General features: G+C 51.1%; 1 protein-coding gene across 2 annotated transcripts; it reads right to left on the bottom strand.

The window, feature by feature from the left end:
- Positions 1-2,151: 2,151 nt before the first annotated feature.
- On the bottom strand, positions 2,152-7,370 carry FAM240A (family with sequence similarity 240 member A). Of its 2 annotated transcripts, none has more exons than XM_027586745.1 (3): positions 7,264-7,370; positions 6,872-7,017; positions 2,152-2,876 (listed from the first exon to the last, which is right to left on the bottom strand). In XM_027586745.1, exons 1-3 carry the CDS (start codon positions 7,294-7,296, stop codon positions 2,744-2,746), a joined length of 312 nt encoding a protein of 103 aa, XP_027442546.1. In that variant the 5' UTR covers positions 7,297-7,370; the 3' UTR covers positions 2,152-2,743. The 2 variants fall into 2 exon arrangements, with proteins under 2 accessions (XP_027442546.1, XP_027442547.1); XM_027586746.1 differs by having other exon boundaries at positions 7,271-7,347.
- Between the last annotated feature and the right edge of the window lie 5,188 nt (positions 7,371-12,558).

Below are 12,558 nucleotides of genomic sequence, written 5' to 3'. Positions count from 1 at the left end.
TTGTTATTGCTTGTTGGAGCATTTATATAACTGCTTCAAAATCCTTGTCAGATAATTCCAACATCTGCGTAGTCTCAGTACTGCTATCTGCTGATTATGCTTTCTCATCTGAGTTGAGATTTTCTTGGCTCTTGTTATGAGTAATTTTGGATTATATCCTGGGCATTTCAAGTACAAGGTTATGAGACGCTCCCCTTTCTACATATCTATTTTAGCAGGCAGTCAAGCTATTTATATTAAGAACGCATGTCCTGGCCCACTTTTGTGGGCTATGTTTTAAATGTCAATTACTTTTCAAAGCCTTTGCAGTGCTTTTGTGGTCTGATGCTCACGAGCTACCCAGAGGCCAGCCTGAAGCCCGGGCAGGATTCCACACCATCGTCGAGCTCTCAAAGCTTTTGCTGTGTTGATCCTGGTCAGTTTGATAAATGGGATGTGTCCAGGACTGGATGGTTAAAACATCCCATTCTGCTATGAATTTGTGTCCTCTCCTCCTCCCCATCCCCCTAAATTCATATGTGGAAGCCCTAACCCCTCCTGTGATGGTTTTTGGAGAGGAGACCCTTGGGAAGTAATTAGATTTGGATAAGATCAGGAGGGTGAGGCCCTCATGATGGGGTCACTGTCCTTATAAGAAGAGGCCCCAGAGAGCACTGCCCCCCCAACCACCCCATGCTGTGTGAGGACGCTGTAAGAAGGTGGCAGTCTGCAAGGCAGGAAAGAGCCCTCACCAGAACTGACATGCTGGTGCTTTGATCTTCGACTCCCAGCCTCCAGCCTCCAGCCTCCAGGACGATGAGAAAATGGCCCTCGTGCTTCTCTCCCCCTTTCTTTCCACTCCCTGCTGCCAGGGCACCAAGGCCTTCTTGCCTCTCGGGAGGCATCTGCAGAAGCTCCTGGCTGGCCTTCCCACCTCTCCCCTCTTACCTTTAGGCGTGGGGTCACCCTCCAGAACCGAGGCCATTGTGGCCCTCCCCTGCCTGTGCCCTTTGGTGGCTTCCTGTACCCTTGGGAGAAGCTCCAAGTGTCCCAGCCAAAGAGGCCCTGGGGGGTGATTTCTGCAGACTCAGCCTTCTCCTCGCTCCCAATCTTGCATTGCTGAATGTATTCCCTTAGGGCCACCAGGACCCACCAGCGCTGAATCTCACCTTCACCTGGGTCACGTTTCCTTTACTAGCCCGTGCTTAAGAAGCCCTCCCTAGACCAGGACGGTGGGGCAGCTTTGCCTGCCATGGCTTCTGGTGCAAAAGTCCCTTACACTCAATGGCCTTGACCTTTCTGCTGTCTTCCTCAGACCATGGCCTCCAGGGCCAGCACTTCTGGGTTTCTCTGCTGCACTCTGGTTTTCTAGCACAGGGCCTGAGGTGTGGCAAACGAGTCAATAAACGAATCTTCACCTGAATTTGCATCCCACTGTAGTTCATGATGGCAGGCCTTTGCCTCCGAGAGTCCCTCGCCCGCAAGCCCTGACCGCTCTTCTTCCTCTATTTAATTCCTATTTTCCTCCTACTCAAAAGAAATGCGTCTTCCATCACAATGCTGTCGCCTGAACCCAGAATTTGTAGTTTATTAGTTGACTTGAATTCCACGTTGAATGAGAGACCGTGGTGGGAGGAAGGACTCTGAGCCCTGTTTGCTGGATCAGGTGACCACGGGACCTGGAGAAATGCTCTCCCAACCCTTCTCGCTTTTTGGTGGCTCCCATTGCCTTGAGGAAGCCTTCTGGGCTCCCTGGGGATGTGGATGGAAGCACTGTCCCGCACACCAGGGCCCTTACAGCAGTAGATCACCACGCTGGCTGCTATCCAGAATTGCCCCTGCTTTGCTGCCTATGTGTCCTGGTGACATTGCTCTTGAGAGTGTACAGCCTACAGCCTTCAGATACTTTCCAACATGGTCTCTCGGAGCCCTTGCCCTGGCTGGAAACTGTTGCCAAGGCCCAGTTTCAGTTCGTGCTTTGGGAAGTAGCAACCTTCTACCAGGGACCCGAGCGACGGCTGGGGAGTGACCCTGACATTTCAAAGTCCAGAACGTAGACGGCAAACACTTTGTTGGGGTGGCCAGATACACTTTAGCTGAGCTGACAGAGAGCTGGCCAGTGCAAGCATATGGGGATTTAAAATAAAGCCACGAAACACAGAACGTGCACGTCCGTGGTGACCAGGCAACCAAGCTTTATTAGAATTATCCTGATCTGATTGAAAGGTTCCAGGCAACCCTGCTTTGAGGAAGCCAATTAAATTCACATGAAGGAGAAATAGCATTAGATCAATTTCTTGGCAAAACCTTATTTTTACGACTATTTACAATACAGCTATTTCTGTAGATGGGTGCATTTCTCTTCTCATAAAAGGAAAGTCAGAGAAAGGATCATGCGAAACTGTTTCTAGGAGAGATGTGGGAAGACACTGGTGGGCAATGTTTAAAGTGTGACCATGAAGATCAGCCCCCCACCCCCAGAGTGTGCTTAGAATTTAAAATACGTAGATTTTAAAATTAGGAGGTAATTATATGGAAATAAAGTATGCTGCATGGAGCTCTGGTATTAAATAATCTCATCTTTAGAGACACTTGGGCTAATATCCTGGCCCCATGTGGAATAGGCTGACTTGGCTGATCATTCCTACTTGGCGCCGGGGAGGAGGTGCAGGTAGATCTATAACAGGTCGGGGGGAGCGTGACACCTCTCTGGCATAGCTCCAGGACTCAGGCATTTGCAATGACTTCTCCTGGTAGAGCCACCTCAGTGCTTTGAATCCTCTTGTGTCAGCGAAGCAAGAAGCTCCCGGCCCACATTTGCCCGCTTTTCGGTCTCATCTGGATTGTTCCGCAGCCTCAGCTTGGCTTCCAGTCTCTGCCTCCATTCCTCTCTGAGCCTGAAAATAGAAACCAAACAGCTAGCGGGGCAACCATGTCCATGGTGGTTGGTTTGGGGATGCTTCCTTCCCTTTTTTACCCCTGAAGGTGTGTGTGTGTGTGTGTGTGTGTGTGTGTGTGTGTGCATTCAGTTTTTAAAAGGTATGCAGAGGACTAGAAATGTAAATATATGCATATTTTATATTTTATAGGTATATATTTAGCTCTCACTTCTGTTCAGCCTATTCTAGTCTTAATCCTTCAAACTTTTCCTTTGAGAGTGCAGTGTCTTTAAAGTATGGGGAGAGGGGCGCCTGGCTGGCTCAGTTGGTGGAGCACGCAACTAACTCTTGATCTCGGAGTTGTGGGTTCGAGCCCCAAGCTGGGTGTAGAGCTTACTTAAAAGTGAAGGAAAAAAAAAACCTTAAAAAAAAAAAAAAGCACGGGGTGGGGGGAAACCTCTGTCCATCTAGAATTGTTTACTTGGCCAAGCTATCTTTCAAAAACAGAGGTGAAATAAAGATGCCTTCAGCCATACAAAAACTGAAAGAACTTGTCACCAACAGCCTGTCCCTACAGGACAAGTTAAAGGAAATCCGTCAAGTGGAGGGAGAATGACACCAGTTGGAAATCGGGATCTGCACGATGGAGGGAAGGGCCCCTTGAAAGGTAATCAGTGTCTGAAAGCAAACCTGTTAATGATGCTGTGTGGGGTTTATGACATGTGTGGAAGCAGAAAGGCCAAAGGGGGAGCGGTGGGGTTCTGCCACTGGAAGCCTCTCATGCCCTACGGGGGACCATGCGGCACTAGAAGACACACCATGACAGAGATCCTAAAGCAACCCCTAAAATAACACCAAGAGATATCCTGGAAAAGCCAACAGAGGAGATGACATGAAATCATGACAAATATTTAATTAACCCCAAAGAAGGCAGAAAAAGAAAGGAATGAAGAACAGATGAGAGACCAGGAGACAAATAGCAAGATGGCAGATTTAAACCCAACTGCACCAGTTAGCGTTAATGATATGAGCCACCCAATTAAAATGCAGGATCATCAAATTGAATAAAAACCAGTATTGAAATAGATGTCACCTGCAGGAAAATCACTTTGGATATGAAGGTGGCAATAGGTTAAAATTAAAAGTGTTAGGAGTTAATGGGACACTTAGGGAGTCGGGGCCAGGGTCCCCAACAAGAAAACAGGGAGCAGGGACAGCTCAGACAAAACCGTCCTAGCGTCCTGTTTTACAGCTTCGACAAGACCACAACAGCATCCTGTGGAGCAGCCTCTGCAGGAGTGACTTTTGCAAAACATTCTGAAACAAAACAATGAACCGTAAAACCTTGGTCACTATCACGAGGTGAGGCAGTTCGTCTCCAGAGGGCAGCCCAAAAGACCAGCAACACGGGAACAATAACCCGAGATGCAGACCGGTGCATGATCAAAGCCCAGATTGGGGCACACCTTAGCGGCCAGTCCACAGGGGCCCACACTCAGGATGCTCAAGATAGTTCCTCGAAAGAGCTTACAAAACCCCCTAGATTTGAACGCCAAAATGGCAACCCTCTCGGGTCCCCTCCCTCTCCAAGAGCCTTGTGCTATTGCTCAATAAACTTTGCTTTGCTACCCACCACTCTTCATCTGGTCTACCTCTTCATTCTTCGAAGCGCCGTGACCAAGAACCTTGGGCACTAAGGGAACAAAAATCCTGTAGTAGCAAAGGATGGGAAAATATTCCATCTTAACCCCAATCAGAGAAAGCCGAATGGTTGTAGTAAAGTCAGACAAGGTAGACTTCAAAGGCGAGAACATTACCAAAGAGAAGGAGGGTCATTTTGCAATAAGGGGATCAATTTATCAAGAGGATATAACAATCCTAAACACTTGTATAAAAACGGAGCTTCACAATACATGGAGTGAAATGAGACAGAGCTATAAGGAGAAATAGACAAATCTGCAGTTACAGCTGAAGATTTCAACACCCACATTTCAGCCGTCGAGAGAACAGGCAAGACAGCAGTCAGGCCATGTGAACACTCGAACAACACTGCTGACCACCCGCTTCAGTCTGATGGAGGGCAGGGACTCTCCAACAGCCTTCTCCTCTTAGTGTCCACGGTAAAAGTAACAAGGAGAAGCCCAAGGCACAGGGAGATCTGCCAACTCACCCAGAGCGCAGGGGCTGGGCTGTTCCCTGGCGTTCTGCCTCTGCTACATTCAATCCTGGACTAAGTGGCCGAGTGCAGGACGCAGGGGAACTGACCTTAGGCATGTTTTCCTGTCCCAGCCTCGGAACCACCTAATGAACTGGGACTGTCTTCTCCATCTGGTGCAGGGACTAGACGGAGTAGTGGGTAAGAGCAGAGACCCTCCAGAGAGGGGCATGCGTTTCAAATGGGAAGGGGAGAGAAGGATAAATAAGTTCGAGTCTCACCATCCCCACCAGCTAGTAAGCTTATTTCCTGCAGTATTTTGCTAAGTGCATAGACGGACACTCTGCCCATATCTTTTCGTGTCTTAACGAACTGCAGTTTGTTTCGGAGCTGATTTGCTCACCCCTCAGTGTGCCCTCACTTTCTGCATCCTCTTCAAGGAGTTCCGCTGCATGGAGAGCTTCTGTGTAATCCCTGGGGGACACATGCACATGCACGGCACACACACATATGCACAGTGTGGGCAGCATGCTGAGCGGCCTGGCCTGGGGAAGGGAGAGGGCAGGGACCACAGAAATGACTGACCGTCCTTCCACCTCAGCTTCTCGGAGAATCCCTGGAGGACACTCCCTAACATGGACCCTCCAGCAGCCTGGACAGCCTGCTTCTCCTCGCCTGGGGCCAGGAATCTGGCCGAGCAGGTCTCCATGTGTAGAAGGGGCCGGTTCCCGTCTAGGGATCAGGAGGGCATTTGGAAGGCAGCTGTGAGTTTCAGTGGTGTGAACTGGTGCATATCGTCAGCCCAGCAAGCATGTACCAGCAGCCTGGAGTCATGGCCCCTGCCGTCGGGCCAGCACACGGCTGCCCCACCATCCCAGCTGTGCCCTGTGCAGACAGACAGCAGCCGAGCTGTTCCATGAGGGGACAGAGGACCCAGAGGGGCCGGTCCCTCACTGGCTCCCCGAAGCGGAGGCCGTGTGTGAGAGTGGTGAACTGCCTCTGTTCTCACAGCCACGGCAACCCCAGTTTGCCCAGGGCGTTACTGCCCTGCAAGGGGCAGACTGGCAGGCAGCTGCAGCAGGGAGTCGCACGCAGCACCTGGGTGACGGAATCCCTCAGAGAACCCCGCGGAGCATCCTGTGTCTTCACCCAAACAAGCACTGAGCATTGGTCACTGTCTCCTTGGCTTGGCTGCTTTTCACAGACACATCTGAGGACCTGCTCGCCAAATTTAGTGCAACCCTCAAGCCCTAGTGACAGAGAGGAGAGATTTTTCCATTTATAAAGATACGAATCAAAGTGTCCATTTGCTAAGGTGCAAGAATGTTTAAAATTACTGTCTACTAGAGGTGGTGGCAGGAATATATGCAAGAAAAATGGAAATAATTACGTCCTCTAAGATGCCCATCTGGCATTCTTCTGGGAAAATCAGTTTTTTTCTAAAAAATAAAAAAAACCAACAAAAAACAAAAAGACAAGGGTGGTGATGCTGTGTCCCTGTGCCTTCACGGTGGGGATGTTGATGGTGGGGGAGGTTGTGGGGGGGTGTGATATATGGGAATTCTACTTTCTGCTTAATTTTGCTGTGAACCTAAAACTGCCCTAAATATAAGGTCTATTTTTATTTTTTTAAAAGACTATTATTGAGAGAGAGTGCACACGTGCATGGGGGGGCAGAGGGAGAGGGAGAATCTCAAGCAGACTCCGACGGGGGGGCTGGATCTCACCACCCTGAGATCCTGATCTGAGCCGACATCAGGAGGCAGATGCTTAACCGCCTGAGCCACCCAGGCGCCCCCAAAATAAAGTCCATTATTAAAAACTAATTTAAAAAAAGATAGACAAAGGCGCCACATACTTTCTCAGGGCACTTCTTCCCAGTCGGTACTCCTCGGATTCCCGGTAGCAGGTCTGCTTGAGGATCTCGCGCTCCCAGAAGCGCTTGAGTTCGTGACAGGTGTTCCCGCAGAAGACCTCCCGGCGGACGTACTGCTTGTTCATCCTCTGGAAAAGGAGATGTCCGTCGAACCCCGTGGAACATGCTCCCTCAGACCCTGGAGGGTACAGACTCTGCGAACCCAGCCCCTGCCATGTATTTGAGGCGGACCCCGGCCAGCCGCCGAGCCTCCCCCGGGGGATGGCGTCGCGGTCTCCCCCCCCCCCCCCCCCCCCCCGTTGCCGGGATACAGTGACGCCAAAGCCACGCTCCCGCTTGGAGCTCAGCATGGTGTAGGGGCACCCGGCAAATACCTCTGACCTTCCTTCCTCCTCCCTTTCTCCCATCTGAGAAGCATGGGCCTTCTCAACTTTCCATCAGCGGGGGTTGCCCGCCAGGCATTGGGTGCGCGGGCCGTTTCGTTATCCCTGCGCCCTCGTGAGCGGGCGTTCCCGTCCTCATTTTAGGGGCGAGACGTGTGAGGAGTTGCAGAACCTGCCTGTGGTCCCACGATGCAGAAGGCAGGCCGCATACTTCTGAATGTTTTCAAGCCCTTCGCTGAAGGGGTTCGTCACACAAAGTGGTCCCCGTGTCTGACGCACCGGGAGCAGGCCGCTTTGGGGCGCGCGTGTGGGTGCACGCGCTTTTGTAGGGGGCTCTACCTGTCAGCCACTCAAGAACGCTCACCGTTTTACACGAAGAAACTGCGCAACTTCCGGACCTCAGTGGGTCCAGCGGACAGGCCAGAAGCAGGGACTGGAGGGGCGAGGGGTGCAGGGGGAGGAGCAGCGGGTTATTGAAATGTCCGGGGAGAAGCTGTGACCAGGCGGTGGAGGCCAGGTTAATGGAAAGTGGACGGGTTCCCAGGGCATCTTGGGGGTGGCCAACTCCACCCGCCAAATGCGGATGAAGGGGTGCCCACGGTGGAGACTTCAGTGCCTGTGCACAGATGGAAAACAGCAGAGGAGGGGGCTCTGGGGAGGGGCCTTGAGCAGTGCTGGACCGGTTGAGCTGCCTGGGTGCTAACGTTGGGGGCGGGGGGTGGGGGTGGGGTGGGGGAATACTGGAGGGGCATCTTGGCCCAGGGTCTGGCGCTCAGCTGCAGGTCTGGACCACAGCTCCCTCACAGAGATCGATGGGGGGTGCTGGGGCGGGGTGGAAGGAGAGAGGGTGTCAAGCCGGACCTTCACTCTGGACGTGTTTGTCCATTTACTTGACACACCTTCTGCTTGTCAATAAATTCTCCAGGCCTCCGTTTTCTCAGCTTTAACCTTTCCCTGAAGGGTTAAGAATCTGCCTTCGGCTCAGGTCATGATCCCGGGGTCGTGGGGTGGGCTCCCTGCTCAGCGGGGAGCCTGCTTTTCCCTCTCCCTCTGCCTCTCCCCTCCCCCCCCCCCCGGCTTGTGCTCTTTCTCTCTCACTCACTCTCTCTCAAATAACTAAATAAAATCTTTAAAAAAAATTTCTCTCAAGATGTCATTTGATCATGAATGTGAAACTATTTAGCAATGTATAAATTTCTGAATAAATATAACTTGTGTAGTTTGTAAACCTCAAATTGTACAGGGCATAATACTATAATTAACAGTGAGTAGTAATAACCTCCCCCAACTTTCTATAGAGATGAAATAATTCCATTTCTCCTTCCTCCTGGCTCAGCAGCTGTTGGCCTTGGCTGCCCACTGGAATCTCCTGGGGAGCTTTGCAAAACCGGATGCCTGGGCTTCATCCCCAGGGAGTCTGATTTGAGCAGCCTGCGGTGCGGCCCTGTCATCTGGGTTTTTGAAAGCTCCCCCTGTGTAGTCAAGGTGAGAACTGCCATCTTGGATTGTGTCCTCTCGTGCGGTGGTCACATCTGTGTCCAGTGTTGGTTCCAAGGAAGCTGAGGGGATGAGGGCTGGGCATAGAGGCCTAGCGATGTCATGGTCACAGCCATCTTTGCAAAGTGGGCACTATTTTCCCATTTTGCAGATAAGAAAACTGAGGCTTGGAGGTAGCAATTTGACTTGATCAAAGTCCTTTAGATGGTAAGTGGGGCCGCTGTCACTCTCAGGGCCCAGGCTCCATCCCCTGCCCCTAACCGTTCCCTGCGGAGGAGAAGAGTGACTTTCTTACCTGCTGGAAGTGCTCAGTGATCTCATACATTCCTGGCAAAATAGCCCAGAGCTCACTGACTGCAGCCAGCCCCCCAGCCCAGAGCAGAATTTTTCAGAAACGAGGATATTCCCTGTCTTATTTCAATGTCCTAAGTGTTTTCGCGGTTCTCAATAAATACCTGTTGAATTGAATAACTCCCTCCTCCTGCCACCCGGTTATCTTTATCCGGAAGGCCTGGCCTGGGAGTGGTGGTGGTCCCTCTGCAAGGCTTCAGGCATTGAAGGAAAGTGCGTAGGGACGTGGGAGGGACACTCCCATGTCACCTTGCCCGCCCACTGGCCCTGGAGGACCTGGCCAGTGCAGGACGCTGGTAGCGCATGTTTCAGGGAGGGCTGGGTGTGCAAAGGAAAGGACTCTCTGATCCTGATCATTTTGAGTTCATATGAAGTTTCTGGCATTCAGGGGAGAGTCACTTTGGGGAGGTAAACGCTCATTAGATTTTTCTTTCCCTACAAAATTTGGAGGGCTCATTTTTACTCTGAAGTTTGTTTGTTTGTTTGTTTGTTTGTTTGTTTTGGTTTGTTTTTGTTTTACTTATTTAGGAAAATAGAAGCCTGAGCCTGAACATGAATTGTGTCCAATTTCGGGGAACTTTACAGCCGCTCGCCCAGATGCACTAGCTGTGTTCGGGTCCGGGGGCTGACCGAGCTACAGACTTAGGAGCCAGGTTGAGAGAATTGCTGAAAACAAGGGAGGCCTCCCACCAAGCGCACGATCACCCTTGAGGCCAGACTGGTGGAATGCAGGCAGCAAGCTGGAGAAACCCCTCATACTCCGCCTGCTCCAGGCCCCTTTTGGGCTGAGCTTCTGGGGCTCCAGGCCAGGCGAGTCACCAAGAGCAAAGGAGGTTAAGGCAGAATCACAGACCCAACGCCTCGGGGCCAGGCACGCATCATAGGGGAGTGAAGCACTTGCACCCGGTAGGGAGCCGGGCTGCAGACACCACAGAGTCCATTCCTGCCCTATCCTTGAGCATCAGAATACATTTTCTTGGATCCTGCTGGCCAGAGGAAAGAAATCGGGCCCGTTTGCAGCCATGAATGTAATGTACCCAATACCTCTCTTACAGATGTATTCCCACCGTGTGCCCCAAGGACCGGCCTCCCAAACCGGCTGCAAATGCCCATCTGTGCTTCCCAGCCCTCCTCAGGGTGCCCTGTGCTCTCCAGCTCTCTCTCTTTTTGCTACAGAGAGACTCAGGGTCTGTCTGGGCCTCTCCCTTCCCCAAGCCACACCCTGGACCTGGTTTGCGGGTCTTCTGTCACTCTGTCCTGGCAGCTCCAGGAATCGGATATTTCATGAAATCTCATCTTGCCTATAGCAGCTACGCAGATGAACCTGCCCAGCCTGATTAACGCAGTGTGCTCCCTGCTCACTCTGGGGACCCAGATTCACATCACGACAAGCAGGAGGGTAAGAGAGAGGACAATGGGCAACCTGCTGGGGTCACCCCGGAGCTTCGGGATTCTCTTTAATGTGTTCTGCCCCTCCGTTCTATCATCTGTGAAATGGGATTGTCAGGAAGATTAAATCAGATCATGTTCATGAAAATGCCTAACGCAAACGTGCGTCAGGCATCATGCTGTCTGCTGGACGCTGGTGAACCCAGTCCTCTGATTTTCTCAAACTGTCGTCTGGCATAGGGACATCATTAGCCACAGCTAATAGAGTATAACTGACAACCCTAAATTAAGTGTTGCTTTTCCTTATTCGTACATAATTTTGAATGTTTGGCTTCTCGAGTCTGTGGCTGAGATTCATTTAGCTTTGTCCCTGGTCTGTTGGGCACTATTTGGGAACACTTAGAAGACAAAGCAGAAGCTTTTCAGGTTTTGAGATTGGACAATGTCCCATATAGGATCATGCTCAGTGGAGCATTTGATAAAAGCTTCTGATCGGTGTTATTCTTTTTTTTTTTTAAGATTTATTTATTTGCGAGAGAGAGACAGAGAGAGAGAGCACACGTGTGGGAGGGGCAGAGGGAGAAGGAGAGAGAATCCTAAGCAGATGCTGCACTGTGCGTGGAGCCTGACATTGTGCTCGATCCCACAGCCCATGAGATCAGGACCTGAGCTGAAACCGAAAATCGGACACTCAACAGACTGAGCCACCCAGGCGCCCCTGATTGGTGCCATTCTTATATCCTTTCGCCTCTGACACATCAGGGATGAGCCTCACCACACCCATTCATTGGGAGGTGCCCACATGGGTAAGAAGGAAGATGCGTGTTTTCCCAAGGAGGTGTGGAGTTCCCACTGGGGTGAAGGCTGGTGTCTGCCTCCACCCCCATCTGCACTGTGTTCTTTCACAACCTGGAAAATGCTGATGGCACAATGGTGAAAACAAGCAAGATCTACTCTAAGGAAAAAATGCATTTTGCTGTTTGACTAATTACCTCATCTTCTTCCCAACTTGTTCTAGTCATTGTCCCCAGTTTGACCAGAACTGGTAGAAGCTGCTGTCCCCAGTTGTTTAGCATCAAGGAAACAAAATTAATGACAACTTTACAAAAACATAAAAGTAAAAGAGGAAAGAGGGAGTTAAAGATATCTGGGACTCCTAGGGGTGCTTGGGTGGCTCAGTAGGTTAAACAGCTGACTCTTGGTTTTGGTCCAGGTCATGATCTCAAGGTTGTGGGATCAAGCACCACATCAGGCTCTGTGCTCAGCTCGGAGTCTGCTTGAGAGTCTCTCTCTCTCTCCCTCTCCTTCTGCCCCTCCCCCGCATTCTCTCTCTCTCTCTCAAATAAATAAAATTTTTAAAAGATTTTATTTATTTATTTGAGAGAAAGAGAGACAGAGAGCCTGAGAGAGCGCACGAGAAGGGGGGAAGGGCAGAGGGAGAGGGAGAGGCAGACTCCTCACTGAGCAGGGAGACCCATGTAGGACTCAATCCCAGGACCCTGAGATCATGACCTGAGCCGAAGGCAGAGGCTTAACCATCTGAGCCATCCAGGAGCCCCTAAAATAAATAAAATTTTAAAAAAGATACATGGAACTCCTAAGCCCCCAACCCCCAAGGGCTGATAACCAGGCTAATACAGGGTCCCCCTCAGGTGATTCAGGTGTAACAGGGAATGAGCTGGGCAGACTCATCACATGGCACTACCTGTGACAGGAACTGGGTTGGGGGGTGGGACACAAGAAGAGTCACCTCACCTGTTCTGAGGGGTTCAGTCACCTGACCTGGTCTCAGGGGAAGGGACCTGCAGGATGAGTGAGTAGGAGCACCCAGGGGCACGGGAAGCAGAGACACTGCAGGGACCCGTGATAAGAGCCCTGCAGAAGCGGGGGCGGGGGGGGTGGCCTGGGGTGGGGGCGGGGAAGGGGACTGACTGCAAAGGGGCACTGGGACTTTCTAGAGTCATGGAAATGTTCTACATCCTGTTTCGAGAGACGGTTTGCCAAAACGAATCTGACTGTACACTGAAATCGGGTGGATTTTATTCATGT

Source organism: Zalophus californianus, chromosome 1 (genome assembly GCF_009762305.2).
Source record: "Zalophus californianus isolate mZalCal1 chromosome 1, mZalCal1.pri.v2, whole genome shotgun sequence".
NCBI classification, from domain to species: Eukaryota; Metazoa; Chordata; class Mammalia; order Carnivora; family Otariidae; genus Zalophus; species Zalophus californianus.
This window is presented reverse-complemented; position numbering and strand designations above follow the sequence as displayed.

Coding starts and splice junctions, on each gene's coding strand:
- FAM240A (XM_027586745.1), bottom strand. CDS start 7,296: ATGGGAGAAAGGGAGGAGGAAGGAAGGTCAGAG. Junction 7,018..7,263: donor AGGAGGAAGGAAGGTCAGAG/GTATTTGCCGGG, acceptor CTCCTTTTCCAG/AGGATGAACAAGCAGTACGT. Junction 2,877..6,871: donor GGAAGAAGTGCCCTGAGAAA/GTATGTGGCGCC, acceptor TTCTATTTTCAG/GCTCAGAGAGGAATGGAGGC.